The sequence below is a fragment of the Orcinus orca genome, chromosome 15 (genome assembly GCF_937001465.1).
Source record: "Orcinus orca chromosome 15, mOrcOrc1.1, whole genome shotgun sequence".
NCBI lineage: Eukaryota > Metazoa > Chordata > Mammalia > Artiodactyla > Delphinidae > Orcinus > Orcinus orca.
In genome coordinates, this window is record NC_064573.1 from 63,406,791 (window position 1) to 63,422,438 (window position 15,648).

Sequence of the window (15,648 nt, forward strand, 5' to 3'; positions counted from 1 at the left end):
TTCGGGGGCAATACTGGGCACCCTTTCCTTGGTACCTGAAACAGCCTTGACTTAGCCAGCTGGTCTCTGAAGACACCCATGAAACCCAGGCCAGGCTCAGTTCTTTTTCAGGGAAACAACAGGCTTCCGTCCCCAGATCCAATCTGCCCAGCAGTCAGACCTGGCATGAGCTCCAGCTGCTGGTCAGCCCCCCACTCACCACCAGGCCTGTCCCATCTGAAAAACGGACAAGAAAGGCAATTACTGACCTGAGGTTGCTATGCTTGGCAAGTAGTGAGGGCCCCCACAGTGACCATTCTGATCCCCAGAGGTCTGGGATGAGGCGTGTGGGGAGCAGAGGGCCAGGCACTTGGGCAGCAGTCCTGGTGTCACCTCTGTCCTCATTTTCCTTCAGTTCACCTGGAACGTGGCAGGCCTCCCTGCATCTGTGATCAGCAGCTCCGTGTGTGAGGCACTTAACCACACACTTGACCTCCCTGCTGGGCCTCAGCCACAGCAGCCCCAAGAGCACCGCTGAATCCTTTCTAGTCCTGGAAAAGGCCACACTGTGTTGTGTGGTTTGCTTTTTGGGGCCCTTGGAGTGAAACTTCGTTTATTTACGTTACGCACAGTCAAATGGCCATTACAGGAGGCAGACAGAGGGCAAGGTCACAGGTGGTTCCCAAGCCTGCGGGCCGGCCGAGGTGCACCTTGCACAGGCCATTTCCTAGCTTGCTGGGCCTACAGGTGAGCACCCCTTGCCTAAGAATGTCCACCTGGGGCTTCTCAGCAAGGCCTGAGGAGTGGCAGATGCTGCGTTTACGTGGGGCACAACTAGAGGCAGGAAACAAGCTCTAAGGCTCAGAAGAGAGAGACTGTGTTTCCCCCAAAGTGGCTTCCTGGCAACCAGGGCAGAAGGGTTCTTGTTCCCAGAAGAGGAGCAGAATGGTGCCTTCCCCACTGGGGTGGACTTGGCACCTTCTGTCGGGACAGGGAAGGACTCAGTGGCCTGTCCTCAGTTTCTCAGTGCAGGCAGGAGCCTACAGGGCAGCCCAGGAGCCAGGAGAGCCAGCTCCGGGCCCCCAGGGCTCCCCTCAGGTGGGGAGGGGCCAGAGGCTGGCCTGCATTCCTCCCACCAGCCCTCCCACTATGTGACTGGGGCACCCTGGGTGGGGGTGGAGAGCTGCTGGCATGAACAGAACCAGGCAAGACTGGCTTATCCTGAGCCATCGGGCCACATGGCCCAGCTTCAGCTCCAGGAGGATGGAGGGCTGGAGCCACCGGTGGGGACTGCGCAGTGAGGTTTGGGTGCAGGTAGGACTGCTGTGGCTTTAATGGAGGCAAGCCTATGACAATAAATACTTAGGGACAGATGCGGGCCTGGGGCATCTCTGACTTCTCTCTGGAGCAGCCCAGGGCCCCCACGCACACACAGGTGGGTGGGATCCCACAGCCCCTCTGGATGTCTGGCCCAGTCCGCAGTGGCTGACCCTGCAGGCTGGGAGCTGACCTTAGGGCCCTTCACACCTCAAAATTCACCTGGAGTTGGACTCCATCTACCCAAGTTCTGGGTGGCAGGAGGAAACCCTTACACCAACCTTGATGAGGGTCTGGGGGTGCTGTGCGGCCCCCACATTGAGGGGTCTTGGCAACATGACCCAGTGGCTGGATGCACAAGCCATGCTGGGTCCCTGCTGTGTAGGGGGCCCAAAGCCAGCTCCCTGGTGGGCTCATCTCCCTCACTGGGCCCTGGCCAGGCCCCTGCCTCCTCCTGCAGTGTCCTCACCACTAAGCCCTGGCTTCCCACCCACACCTCCACCCTGGGAGAGGGTGCCAGCCAGAATCCCGCTTCACCGTCTGCTTCCTGTGGGACCTGTGTCCTCAGCAGTGAGATGAGGCATTTGGAGTCCCCCACTCAGCTCCCTTCGGAGGCCCTGGGCACACGACCCCTCGGCCGCAGGCCCGAACGTGGCCAGCACAGTCTTTGCAGTGGGCGAGGCAGGGCGGGCAGCACCACGTGGGCCCTCATATGTCGGCACCCAGCTCTGCGCACTGCTTGTCTGAGATGTGGGAGGCCAGGGAGTCGATGATGTCCAGCAGTAGCTGCTGGCTCAGCGAGCGCAGTGTGGGCAGCTTGGAGACCTGCGGAGGCAACCAAAGGCCAAAAGGATGGAGCCGTGTTCTTGCCAGGGCCAGGTGGCCGAGGAGTCTTCTGGGGACTTGACCAACGAGTACGGGGTAAGGATCAGCCAGTGGGTGGACAGCTCTGCCCGGTTATCCCCAGAACCCACTGCTGCACAAGGCGGCCAGGGCCCCTCCCACCTGGCCCAGGCCACCGCCAAGGGGAGTATGTCCTGCAGACGGGGCAGGCAGCGCACTGGGTGGGAGGGCCCTGACCTTGGTGAACTGGTGCACGATGATGTGGAGGCAGTGCCGCTTCATGTCCAGCGCCTGCGTCTTGTCTGCTGCCTCCAGAATCTGGAACGGCAGGTTCCCTGAGGCACTGCCCCTGCCCCATACACCGCGCAGGCACAGAGGCCCAGGGCCAGGGCAGCTACCTGCAGCACGTTCTGCACCGTCACGTTCATCTCCAGGTTCTGCTTGCAGTACGCTTGCAGCCGGTTGTTGTAAAAGCCGTAGTAGTAGGGCGCCGCGAACAGGTAGCTGAGGGCTGGTTAAGGAGCTGTGGGCCGAGAAAGCCTTCCTCCCACCCAGCTGCCCTCTTCCCCCTGGGGAGCCACCAGGGACGGAGAAGCCCTGAACCAGGGCTGCTGCCTCTTGCTCAGGTCAAGGGGGGCCCACCCACCACAACAGCCGGGCTCCCATCCAGGCAGAGCCTCTACATGGGCTTTGAACCACTCAGGTGTCCAAAGCTCCATTCAGGATCCAAAGAAAACCACAGGTTCTTCTCCCCAGGAAAGTACCCACATGCCCATCTGCTGAAACATCCACGGCCTCACAGAGCCCTGAAGGGCATCCTGACCTCCCATGTTCAGACCCCCACAGACATGACCTGGCCAGGAATCACCCCACACGGAGCCATGACCCCTTCCTCTGAACCCACCCGTCTCTCCTGACTGCAAACCTCTCTGAGCCAGCCAACCGACTGTTCCAGAGAACCCGGAAGAGACTGGACACTAAGAAGTCCTCAGGAAATCACTTGGCCAGGCCAAGCCAGCAGGGCCCAAAGCTGTCCTGGGAATGACCCGGGAGCCCCAGAGATGAGGATGCAGCGAGTCCTCGGGCGGCATGTTGACCTCGCCGTAGTAGATGTAGCGCAGCATGGACTCGAAGGCCTGCCTGCTGGGCACCATCTCCCCAATGGAGATGTTCACCTGGCCGTCCTCGGGCATGAAGGACCGGAACATGGCCTCAAAGTAGCTGCAGACGGTGGGCAGGCCCTTAGCAAGTCAGCCAGTGCCCAGCTGCCCACCCACCCATCCGCCCGCGAGACACACCCCACCCACCTGGAGCGGGCTGCCAGAATGGCCTTGTGGGCTGGCCGCGGGTGCCCATCCAGCAGCAGCGTGATGTCACAGAACTCCGCGCCCGCCCCCTCCAGGTATGCCTTCATGTCCTGGATCAGAGACGTGCCTGGGGGTGTAGAGGGGGCCTGAGCCAGAGGGCGGCTTCTGACTCAGGATGCAGGACCCCAGGGCACCACCTCCTGTGCATCTGCCTGTGTTGCCCCCCTGAACGAAACCCCCAGATCAGAGGCCTTACTCTGGCCCTTGAGGCTCTGTCCCCCCAGAGTCTGACCTTCTCCCGGACTCGGCCCCCTGAGCTCTCTCCTGCCCCAGTGCTGGCGCCCCCTCAGCTGTGTCACCTGGAGCCCATGGCCGAGGCAGCACAGGCCCCAGGGCCAGAGGGTGAAGGAGTCTGTGAGGTCCCTTCCTGGCTGGGTGGGGATGGGACAGGGAGGCACCAAGCGTCTGAGGGCTGTGCCCACCCCTCACCAGGCCCAGATGTGGGCCCACCTAGAAGAGAAGCTGGGCAACTAATCGTGGGACCCTCAGCTCGTTGCTCGCTGCAGACCCTCATGCCTGGCATCCCAGTCAGGGCAGCACTCGCTGGACAGGGCCCATGTTCTCCCAGGAATGGTCCTGGGAGATGTCACCCTGGCACCCAGTCCGCTGAGCAGGTCTCTGCCTTGCCCGAGCCTGAGCCACCTGCGGTAGGACCCTGTGCCCAAGGTGGCTGTGCCCTGTCCACCACTCTCGGGGACCAGGTGGGTCCCTACCGATGTCCACGGGCTGGTCCGAGGGGGCGCGGGGAGGCGGCTGCTGCTTCCGCCGCACAATCTCCACGATCAGAGGAGATGAGAGGCGCTCGAACTCCTTCATCATGATCACCTGGTTGAAGTGGGACTCCTTCACCACGAAGTTCAGGCAGTGCTCCTGGACAGATAGGCCGCAGGCCACTGGGTCAGGCCTCACCGGACCTACCACAGCAGGTGGGGAGGGGGCACTGGCTGCCACGGACCCCACCCCGCACCTTGAGCTGGCCCAGTTGCAGCCGGGCAGCGCTCTCACACACGACCAGCACGTTCTGCAGGTCCACGGAGGCCTCGATGTACTGACGACACAATTGCTCTAGGCGGCACAGCTGGAAGCCCAGTGCCAGCTTGTACACGTCCATGATGAGCAGCACGTCCTCCACGTGGCCTGTGCCCAAGAACCCCTGAGCCTCTGGCGGGGCGTTGGGGGGGGGTGCCCGGGCTCCCTCCGCAACGAGGTGGCTCAGCCACAGGTGGGGTGAAGCCTCGGAGACCCCGGCCACCCCCTGCCAGGGTGGCCACACCCCATCCCGTTCCCTCCCGCCCGCGGCGCAGGCCGACCTTTCCGCGGGTACTTGATCTTGTCTGTGTAGAGGAACTGCATGAGCACCTCGAAGGGCCGTGCCTCGGCCTCGCGGATAGCCACACGCAGCAGGGGTGGCCGGGCCCCACCCGCGGCCCCAGCGGGGCCCTCCCTGAGTGCCGGGGCCGCCTCCTCCTCCAGCTTCTGTGGGCAGAGGAAGGGGCGCTCAAGAACACCCCACGGAAGCCTCTGCCCAGGCGGCGGGCGGCCCTCACCTGGGTCAGCCGCTCCCGCGCCTGCACGATCTTCCTGCGGAGCCAGCGGCTGCGTGCCGTGACGATGGCCACGTGGCCCTGCACGCATTCTTCCTTCTGCCGGAAGAGGGACACCTTGGTGGAGGGCGGGGGACACTCACCCTGGGGGCGGGGGCCGCCAGCGGGCACAGAAGGGCAACCCACCTCACCCAGCACGAACTCCACGTCGCAGAACTGGCGGCTCTCCCACAGCCGCCCATAGTCCTCGTGCAGCGTGCACTTGGGGTAACAGGAGAACTGCAGGCAGAGACCACGCTGCTGGACAGGTCCGCCCAGCCAGCCCCCCACAGGCTCTGCGGGCGTCCGCCCGGCCCCTCCCGCACTCAGGTTCCAGAGTACCCGGGCCCAACCGCCCGACCCGTCAGAGGGGTTGCCGGCCCACCAGGTACAGCCTCGGCTCTGGCGCCAGACAAGCCCCGCCCCCGCAAAGCCCCGCCCCCCAGGGGCTCGGTTTCCAGTTTCCGCCTCAGGCCGGCAGCGCGGGCTGCCCCACCTGGAACCTGTACATCTCCCCGCTGCGGATATTGTTGTCCACGGTGCCCCCGAAGATGTACATGGCGTCGGAGATCACGGCAGCCGCGTGGAAGAGCCTTCCGCTGGGCAGCTGGAGGGGAAGGGACAGGGCGGGGTCTCCAGAAGCAGAGCTGGCTGAGGCCTGGCCGCGGCCAGGCTCTAAGCAAGGAGGGCACCGGTGGCCTGGAAGGAGGGGCCACAGGGCAGGACCCCCAACCCCCCCGCACAACCATGCGGGGAGGCGGGGGGAGGCGGGGCCTGTGTGGGCCCACAGACTGGACAGGCCCTGTGGCCCCACCAGGTGGCAGAGGGTGCTGGGTGTCATGTGCTGCACCCATGTAGCCCGTCCAGCAGGCCATGGGCTCCCGGCCTCGCCTCACGTGCTGTGTAAGCCCTGAGCCTTGGCCTCTTCAGCACAGGACCAGCTTCAGGGCGTGAGGGGTGGGCATGAGGGTGCCGGCCCTCACCTCTGAGGCTGGCAGTGTGGGCTGCCTGGTGGTGGTGCTGCCAAAGTCCAGGCCAAACACATCCCGGGACTTCTTGCAGCCGCCCCGCTCCTCGGAGCCCAGGGCAGGTGCCTCCTCGGAAGCAGATGCTCGCTCGGGCATTTCGGCTCCACTGACCTGGGGGAGACGGGCAGGTGCACGGCCCCTCAGCAAGGGCCGGACAGGTGGCCAGAGACCGCTGCTGTCCCCGCCTGGGGTGGGGATGGGTGCTGTGGGGACAGTGTGGGGGGAAAGTGACAGGATGAGGGTGCTCCCAGCACGGCCGAGATGGGAGCCTGGCTGCGGTCAAGGCATGCATCCCGGAAGAACATCCCCAGCACAGCGCCAATGCTGGGCCATGAAGTGTTAGCCCATAGGTGGTAAGATGGAGAACAGGCCAGAGGGGCCCAGGCCGGGGTCGGGCCAGGGCAATGTCCAGGACTGAGGGCCCCAGGTGTCCCAGCCTTGCTCCTGCTGGCTGTCTGGAGCCCCTGGCCCTGGGCCCGCCCATCTGTGGACCAGCAGCACTCACCTCACTGTCCGAGCTGGGCTGAATGACCTCCCAGGTCTGGAAGTCCACATCATAGCAGTGCAGCTCGTTGGGGAGTGTGTTGTCAGCTGCGCCCCCAAACACGTAAAGGTGGCGGTCAAAGGCCACCATGGTGTGCCCGTAGCGCCGCTGCGGGGGCGGCGGAGAGCCCCGGAGCAGGTGCTCGGTGGGGATGCGTGTCCACCTGTGATGTGTGTTCACGCTGCATGTGAACCAGCGATGGGGTGGGGGTTCGTGCTCCCCTGCAGCCTCCACCTGGGCTCTGAGCCCCCCACCCCATTTCATCCTGGCACCAGCCCTGCCTGGCTCCTCGCAGCCCATCATGGGGTCCTGTCTCACCCTCGTCCCCCAACATAGAGCAGGCAGCAGGGGCAGGGCAGGAGGGTGGCACCTGCCCGGGGAGGCAGCTGCTGGAAGGGGTGGCTGGCTGTCTTCACACTGGGACAAGGAGGGAGGCCGCCTAGGCCCCAGGATGCTGGGCTGCAGCCACCCCCCGAGGGGCCTGCGGGGTCTCAGGTCCAGGCTGCGTAAGGGCCCTCACGGCCCCGCTCCCAAGGTGCTGGCTGTGTGTGGAGCCCACACAGGCAGCCCCGGGCACTGGTGTGGTGTGCTAACGGGGGCCCCACCAGCAGGGCACTCACGTCTTGTTCTTGAACTCGAACTGGAAGAGATTGTTCGTTATCTTGGCCCCGCTCTGGCCTGAGAAGACAAACATCCTGTCCCTGCAGACGGCTGCTGGGAAGTTGCAGCAGGAGGGCGGGATCTCGCCGCTCTGGGCCACCTGCGTGGTTGGGGAAGCCATGAGCCCTTCTCCTGGTCCGGGGCCGACCCGCTGAGCTAGGGCTACATTCACTCCTGAACCTTCCGTGAGTGAGGGGTCATGGGTCCATTTTTGTGGAACAGCTTAAAGCCCCCATATGAATGGGCCCAGTTTTGAACAGTTGGGGCTGAAGCCTTCACTACAGGTGAGACAGGGCAGTGGTTAGACACACTGCCCAGGACCCCGACAGTAGCCGCCCCCACTGTGTTCAGAGAAGGGTGGATCAGCCCCAAACTGCACCAGTCACAGGCTCGGAGCCCGTAGTCATTGGGTAACCACCGCGGGGACAGTGAGAGGGCTGGGCCGGATGTCAGGAGGGCCTGGCGAGGCCAGGAACAAAGCGGCCTCCCCGGCCCCAGCCCCTCACCTCCTCCCAGCACGTTAGATCCCGGTCCTGGAGGCCGATGGTCCACATGTCGTTCAACCTGCATTAGGACAGAGGGGTCGGGACCCCACAGCTGGGCTGGCAGTCAGGGTGGGCCTGGGCCCAGCCAGGAGGGAAGGCTCCAGGAAGACAACGCACCAAGGGGGATTCTGACCAGGGGACTATGGAGCGGCCTCGGGGTGGGGGCTTCGGCTGCACTGAATCCCTGCTGGGCCGGGCCCCCTGGAGCCAGGAGAGGCCCTCACAGAAGCCACCACTAACCCTGCAGCACTTGGGGCTTCGGTAACGCTGAATTCCTGGGGAATGATCGTGTGCTGTTTTTGTAATCAGAAAAATACAGCAAAGCCAATGTTCTACAACAAGGAGGAAAGGGCCCATGACACAGGCAGGCACCTCTGTTGCCCTCCATGGGGAGGCGGGCCGGGTCTGAGCCCTGCCGCTGCCACCCTCCTGCTCACTCAGGTCACTGCTCACCGTGGGCCCGAGTATCCTCACCCCAGCCATTCGAGGGGCCACCACCCGACCCCTGGCTCTGATGACACCCAGCTATGGCCTCGGGGCTGTGGAGCCAGCACATCCTCGGCCAGCTGCACAGACATGGGTGGGCTCGCCACCCCCTCAGTCGCCCCAGGGGGCTTCAGGGGTGCCAGAACTTCTGTCCCCTGTGAGGGTTGGGCAGGGGCTCCACTCAGTGGCCCTCGTCCTGCCCATCTTCCTGTTCTCCCAGCCCTGTCTACACAACCACCCTCCTGAGAAACCCCCAGCTCGAATCCCCCCTCCCTAGCACAGGAAGGCTGCTCTGTGCCTTGGTGCACTTCCGGGCTGCCACCTACCTGGCGTTGCCGTCATAGCCGGCAAAGATCCACAGCTTGTCACTGTACACTGTGGCGCCATGGGCTGACCTAGCGACTGGCAACCTGGGGCAGGAGGAGGGGGTGAGCAGGGAGGCTGCCCCGTGCAGATCTGAGCCTCATGGCCCCATGAGGCCAGGGCCACAGCCTACGAGTGCCGCCGCCGCTGGGCCCTGGGGCTGCCGTGCCCACACCTGGTGACCGGAGCTCTGGGGACTCCAGCTGGGCCACTGGGAATAAGGGACAGTGGCAGAGGCTGAACTCATGAGGCTGGGGCAGCTGGACAAGGATTCACATGTTCAAGGGCACAGAGCCCTTTCCCAGCTCCCACCCAATATCAAGGGGGTGCGTGCAAAACAGGGCCAGAGAAGTGCCATCCACAGTACACTTGTCCCTTCTACCCTCTGGAAGGAGGGTATCTAAGAGCCGGGGGAGGCGCAGACAGGAGCGACTGGCAGTTAACGCCCATCATCTGTAATTCTACAGAGCTGATCCAGGCCCGCTGCCCCCCGAGACCCAGCACGGCAGCCTGCACAACGCCAAAGGTCTCAGCAAAGTCTCTCACCGTCCTTCAATTTTCCACTCCGTCCACTGGCCAGTTGCAAACTTGTACTCAAAGAGGTCATTTTTATTCTTCAAGTTAGAATTGGAATAAATGTCCCCAGTGTAGCCCCCTGTAAAGGGAGTGAGAAGCCATCACATCCAAAGGCAGCAACTCAGTCATCAAACCCAGGGGGTTGGGGCAGGATCTAGCCTCAGTTAAAATGCACTCTGGGACCCCTCTGACCCTCGGGGGCACCTCCTGCCTGCCTGCCCCTGCTCGAGGCTCTGGTGACAGAGGAGCAGAACGCTGTGTCCTGCCCCTGGTTGGGGGACACCAGCCTGGCCACAGAGGCAGACAGTTCCACCCCCAGGAGATCAGGACGGTCAGGGAAAGGGGCCCATGAGAGGGCCTCAACCCAGCCCAGGAACTCAGAAGACAGTACACAGAGAGGCTGGCCAAGCACAGCACATGGTCGAGGCTTGATGGGAGGAGGGCTGCTCACCAAAGACGAACATGCTGCTGCCATAGACGACGGCCGAGTGGTGGTAGCGGGGAGCAGGAGGGGTCCCAGTGGTGAAGGCCCTGGTGGGAAAGAAGGGGCAGTGGGTGTCGGCAGGGGGCAGCCCCCCTCACCCCCAAACTTCTTTTTGCTTTTGTATTTTGAGGGTAATACCTGTCTCGTTATAGAAACCTTAAAATATTGCCAATAAAGAAAACCCCAAAAAACAGCACTGAAACATATGTATAATTCCTTTGCCAGAAACCACCATCCACACCTTGAGCATGCCTCCCCACCACCTTTCCCAGGCATATTTATGCGTCTGAGTAATTGTTTTAAATGGATCATGTGGTAGATGTCCTTGCTACTCTGGAACCATCCACACCTGCATCCCCACAGCTGCACCATATTCTGCAGCATGGGTGGTCCACACATCTTATTTATTGAATTAAAAACCGGTTTATACTGCTTTCCTGGGGCTGCTCCTTTTCAGAGTTTTATACTTAAGCAATTTTTAACAAAGAATTATAAAGTCTTGAGAGTGATTTTTAAATTAATCTGTAACTCTTGGACACATTTTACAATCAAGTGTGAGAGAAATAACACACAAACTTCCAAAGCAATACAGCACCACCCAGGTGTCTGGGCAAGGGGTGATGCCACCTGTTGGGCCACATTCAGCAACTGTGAGTACTGGGCGTGGACATCCTCCTCTGTCGAAGCGGGGCAGTGAGACCCCAACCCAGAGAGCAGCGCCGAGAGCTGCTGCTGAGCCTGGTGCCGAGGGGCTCCTGCACAAGGAGCTGGCATAGCTCAGGAGGAAGCCCAGCACCTCCTAATCCTGGGATCTTTTTCTCTCCTCAGCTGTGAGCTGCTCCCAGTGGGGGCTGGACTGGAGCAGATGGGCACAAATGTGCAGTGCTCAGAGATGGCAGGTGTCATGCCCGAGGCCACACAGCTGGGAAGGGAAGCCAGGACCTACAGGCTGCCCACTGCCTGTGTGGGGTCTCCTGCCAGAGGATGGGCCCCACAGGGCAGGGAGGGCAGGGGAGCCGCTGCTGCCAGCCCCTGGGCGGCACCCTGCAGCAGCAGAGACCATCCTGGAACGCCCCATCAGCCCATGGTCCCCCTGTCGGCTCCAGGAGACAGGCCTGGTGACTGAAGAGCTCTCCTGAGGCAGAATCGAAGGACCCACAGCTGGATCAAATAGATCCCCTTAAGTAACAGGATCCAGAAAAACCAATCTCAGCTACAGACCAGAAAAGAAAGCCAGGAAATAGAGGGGATCACTAAGAGCAGTCCTGGGCGCTGTCATCTCCTCCTCGAAGCTTCTCTAGCTCTCCATGAGCAGGACCTGGCTGGCAGTCAGGCCCCAGTGGTGCTCCGTGTCTAGAGAAAAACAGGGCTGGAACTGGGGACACCCACCTGCACCAGGAGCAGTCCTTCACGTCGAAACGAAGGAGGTCGTTGAGCATCGTCTTCCTGAAAGACAGCCAGGGACCCGGGAGATGGACACTGTGCCCGGGGGTGGGGGCAGCTGTTTGGGGGACTCAGCCAGGGCCAGGCAACCAGCTGATGCCAGAGGGACCAGAGAGGTGACCCCAAAGGAAGCTCCCCAGCTGGTTCAGAACCAGCCTGCCTGGGGTCAGGACTTAAGCATGATCCCAGGCTCCTCACGCCTCACCCCCTGTTCCAGAATCCCCACCCACACGCCCACTTGTGGGCTGCAGCACCCCTTCTCCGAGGCTGCGCCATACGACGCAGACGCTGGCTCACATGTCAGAGGAGGTCCCTTGCCTTCTCTCTCTTCCTGCCACCTCTTTATTGCAAAGCTAATGTAATAACTACATTAAAGATACAATAAAGCAGGGCTTCCCTGGTGGCACAGTGGGTAAGAATCCGCCTGCCAACGCAGGGGACACGGGTTCAAGCCCTGGTCCGGGAAGATCCCACATGCCGCGAAGCAACTAAGCCCGTGTGCCACAACTACTGAGCCTGCGCTCTAGAGCCTACGAGCCACAACTACTGAGCCCAACTACCACAACTACTGAAGCCCATGCGCCTAAAGCCCGTGCTCTGCAACAAGAGAAGCCACCCAACGAGAAGCCCGTGCACTGCACCGAAGAGTAGCCTCCACTCGCCGCAACTAGAGAAAAGCCCGCGCACAGCAACCAAGACCCAACGCAGCCAAAAATAAAAATAAATTTAAAAAAAAAAGATACAATAAAGCAGAAAGCAAATCCACTGGCCATCCCACCACCTAACAAGACCCGCACGTTGGGGCGTCCCTGGTGGTGCAGTGGTTAAGAATCCGCCTGCCAATGCAGGGGGCACGGGTTTGAGCCCTGGGCCAGGAAGATCCCACATGCCGCGGAGCAACTAAGCCCGTGCACCACAACTACTGAGCCTGTGCGCCTAGAGTCCGTGCTCCACAACAAGAGAAGCCACCACAATGAGAAGCCCGTGCACCACAACGAAGAGTAGCCCCCGCTAGCCACAATTAGAGAAAATCCACACACAGCAACGAAGACCCAACGCATCCGAAAATAAATTAATTAAAAAAAAAAAGACCCGCACGTTACCACCAGCCCTTATCAGTAAGAGAGAGAAGGGCGTCCACCCAACAGGAGCCCAGCACCCCAGCCTCCTCATTTAGCCTCCGCCTCCAGGAAACAGCCTGGGAGACCAAAGGGCCTGCCTGAGGCCACGGAGCCAGGGGGCTGGGGCTGGGAAGCAGAGGCATGACTGTAGTCCCTCCCCTTTCTCATTTGTACCCCCCGCCCCAGCTACATGAGCACCTTTGTAGCCAATCTGTACAAAGTTGCAACTAGAATGAGACAAATTCCTATCCTGTTTCTTAGTGTCACATTGTACAGAAAATGTTTCTGCTTCTCACTACACAGTTGTCACTCAAACTCCACCTGCTACAGAACACTCCAGGGGGATGTCCCCACCCGCTGCCCTGCGCTGGACACCAGGCCTTTTCTGGTTCAGGGGATTCTCATTAAGGCTGCAGTAAACATCTGTGGGCAGATGCCTCTTCCTCATTTTATTCCTTCAAGTGACAAACATTTATTGAATTGTCTGGGTGCTGGAATACAGGTCCAGCCCTGGCTGAGGAGACAGAAATGAAACATCTGTGTGCCTGGGGGCCAATGGAGCCAGTAAGAGGTGCAGAAGGGGAGGGGGCGCTGCTGGCTGGTCCGGTTAGTCCAAGGGGTGGGGGAATGCCTCACTCACAGGAGATTTAGAGGAGGGGCAGGAAGGGTGGGAAGCAGGGAACAGCCAGCGAGAGGGGCTAACCAGGAGGATGCTTGGTGCAATCAGAACACCGCAAGGCAGAGGTGTCACCCAGTGCAGCACAGACAGAGGCAGGGGAGCTGTGGGTGCAGACGTGGGCAGGGCCTCACAAACTGCCAGGAGGGCTTGCATTTTTACTCAGAGGGAACCATCCCAGGGTTATGACTCAAGAAGGAACACACTCTAGCTGGCTGCACATGGGAAGAGAGACTGAGGAAGACAGGCTGGAAGCCAGGGGCCACGCCCAAGAGACCCTTCTATCCAGTCTGAAGGTCCCCGTGGGGGCTTGCCCACTCTGTCAGCCCCAGGTCAGCTCCTCCAGGGAATCCTGCAGGACCATGGCTGCAGCACCAATCAGAGGCCAGCCCTGCCTGGGCTACAAGCCAGAGCCTATGGTTGAGAGGCAGGGACAGGACTCAAGGGCAGGATGAGTTGTGTGCCAACACCACACCCTCAGCACAGGGACACCTCTGTCCTCAGCCTCTCACAGCCCTATGCTCACTGACCCTCAGGAGCACACTGCAAAAGCAGGGCAGAGGCCCACCCCCTTCTACAGAGGAGACCAGGGTGCAGTTGGTGGCTTTAAGCCACCTGCCCCAAACCACAAAGCTGTAACCTGAACTGAGCCCTGTCTGTCCAGGAGCCCAACTTCAGCCCCACATCAAGCAGGCTCCCAACCTTCCAGAGCCCTGGTGGGCATCCCTAGCCTCTCCTGAGCACATGAAGGGGTGGATGAGGGACAGAAGCCCAGTGGATGCCGGGCAGCACAGTTCTACACTGTCCTACTGCTGGGTGGTTGCCCATACTGACCCCTCTGCTCGGGACACTCTTCCTCTTTTGCCTGGCTCACTCCTACTCATCTTTCAGGTCATCAGCCCCCCAGGAAGGCTTCCCTGACCAGACCGGACCAGACCAGACCCTGCCTCCTGGTGCAGAACAAGCCTGCCTGCTGTGCCCGCACCCTGCACTTGATGTGGTCCCGCCCTCGCTAAGACAGCTCTTTCCCTCTGGCGTGGTCCAGCTCCTGGGAAAAACACTCCAGGAGAAGGATGCGGCTGCACAAACCAAGGGTTCACCTCGGCCATTATTTCACCAAAGGAAACCAGCCACTGGGAACTGTTCGTGGGATGGAGATGTGCTATCAGGAAAAGCTGTTTGCTGGGAATGTACAGCAAAATGTGGGAAAACCCTTACAAAAGTGAAAAATGGGGGAAGGAAATAAATCTGTATCCTCCAAACCTTCTCAACTGCCATGTGAGCATGTGGATGAGGCCCAGAGGGAGGCGCAGGGAAGAAGTGCCTGGCAGGGGTGGCAGCCATGGCAAATGTGTTTCTTTCAAGGCTGTGTCCACTCACTCAGAACAAGAGGGATATTTCCATGTCCTGAGTGTGCTGCAGTGCTGAGGGAGCCTCACTGATTTGGAAGCTGAGGCCGAGTGCTTAGCTAATATCTGGAGAGATGGCAGTGGAGCTGCAGAGACCCAGTCCCCACCACTGTGCTTCTCCCTCCTCAATCCAGACTCACCCATTGTCTCCACCAAATACATAGATGGCATCTTTATAGGCCACCACTGTGTGCTTGCTGCGCCTGGAAAGAGAGGGGTGGGTGGCGGTCAGGCTAGGACCCTCCTGGGGGCACCCAAGGAATGAGACTTGGCACTGAGGCTCCCACAGAAGTCGGATAACACCTCTCAACTGCCAAGATCGATGGAGACTCCTGAATTCCACCAGTACCCCCAAAGGACTCTGCATGTGGGGACCCCTGACACTCCCACCCCCCTACCGAGCACCTGGGGCCCCAGCTCGAGACCCACAAACACAACTTAACTCTAGTACCCTGCCCGGGGCCACCCCGCTCCGGGACTCCCTCGGAAGCCCCTCCCCTGCCGTGGACAACCCCCCCGCCCCGCCATTACCGGGTCCCGCTCCGGGACACGGCGGCCCGGCCTCGCCCCAGCGCCCCGCCTGGGACCTCCTCAGACACCCCCTCCCCAGGACCCCCACGCCCCGCCGTACCGGGCCCCCACGAACTCGTCGCAAGGCGGGAGGCGCCGCCAACGATGCACTGTCTCAAAGGGCCCGAAGTTGAGCGTCAGGTACTCGACACTGTCCGAGCAGCTGTGGTCAAAGTCCACGCTCGGGGCCACCTTGGACCGCGCGCCACCGGCCAGGGCCCCGGTCCCGATCGGGCCGCCCGAGCCACCCGGCCCCGCCATGCCGGGTCCACGCCCGATGGGCCACCGGGTCCGCGGGACGTGCGGCCACCGCCCCGGGCCGCCCCCGAGGGACTACATTTCCCGGCGAGCCCTACACCGACGGCGCCGCACTTCCGGACGGTGGCGCACTCCGGAGCGCCCTCACTTCTGGGCGAGCTTTGGAGTCCTAGTGACTCTGAGGGCCTGTCTGTGCAGCGAGCTCCTAGTCTTTCGAGAAGCATTCCCCGCGAAGTGCGGGCGCGCTGTACCCGCTCCAGCGCGCGCGGGTCCCCGGCCGCAGCCCCTCCCGGCCCGCACTTCCCCGGCGCGGCTCCCGGCATGCCCTGTGCGCGTGGCTCGGCCTCGATCGTCCGCCGCGCCAGGGATCCCGGACGGAGGGTTCCGGCCTCGCAT

At 61.6% G+C, this 15,648-nt stretch overlaps 1 protein-coding gene across 2 annotated transcripts; it reads right to left on the bottom strand.

Annotated features, from left to right (window-relative positions):
- Nucleotides 1-575: 575 nt before the first annotated feature.
- LZTR1 (leucine zipper like transcription regulator 1) lies at nt 576-15,459 on the bottom strand. Of its 2 annotated transcripts, none has more exons than XM_004276019.4 (21): nt 15,056-15,459; nt 14,565-14,627; nt 11,165-11,221; nt 9,743-9,822; nt 9,262-9,370; nt 8,679-8,762; nt 7,828-7,885; nt 7,282-7,421; nt 6,623-6,824; nt 6,073-6,228; nt 5,586-5,696; nt 5,237-5,329; nt 5,054-5,149; nt 4,817-4,982; nt 4,474-4,643; nt 4,220-4,376; nt 3,447-3,573; nt 3,211-3,360; nt 2,538-2,643; nt 2,377-2,457; nt 576-2,121 (listed from the first exon to the last, which is right to left on the bottom strand). In XM_004276019.4, the coding sequence occupies exons 1-21, from the start codon at nt 15,253-15,255 to the stop codon at nt 2,005-2,007; spliced, it is 2,523 nt and encodes an 840-aa protein (XP_004276067.1). In that variant the 5' UTR covers nt 15,256-15,459; the 3' UTR covers nt 576-2,004. The 2 variants fall into 2 exon arrangements, with proteins under 2 accessions (XP_004276067.1, XP_033295492.1); XM_033439601.2 differs by having other exon boundaries at nt 6,623-6,842.
- Nucleotides 15,460-15,648: the final 189 nt, after the last annotated feature.

Bases quoted from the DNA above. Each gene is read 5' to 3' on its own strand.
- LZTR1 (XM_033439601.2), bottom strand. From the start codon at position 15,255: ATGGCGGGGCCGGGTGGCTCGGGCGGCCCGATCGGGACCGGGGCCCTG. The intron at 9,823-11,164 runs GTGGGTGTCCCC...CTTTCCCACCAG, and splicing joins AAGGACTGCTCCTGGTGCAG to GGCCTTCACCACTGGGACCC. The intron at 6,229-6,622 runs GTGAGTGCTGCT...CGTCTCCCCCAG, and splicing joins AGCCCAGCTCGGACAGTGAG to GTCAGTGGAGCCGAAATGCC.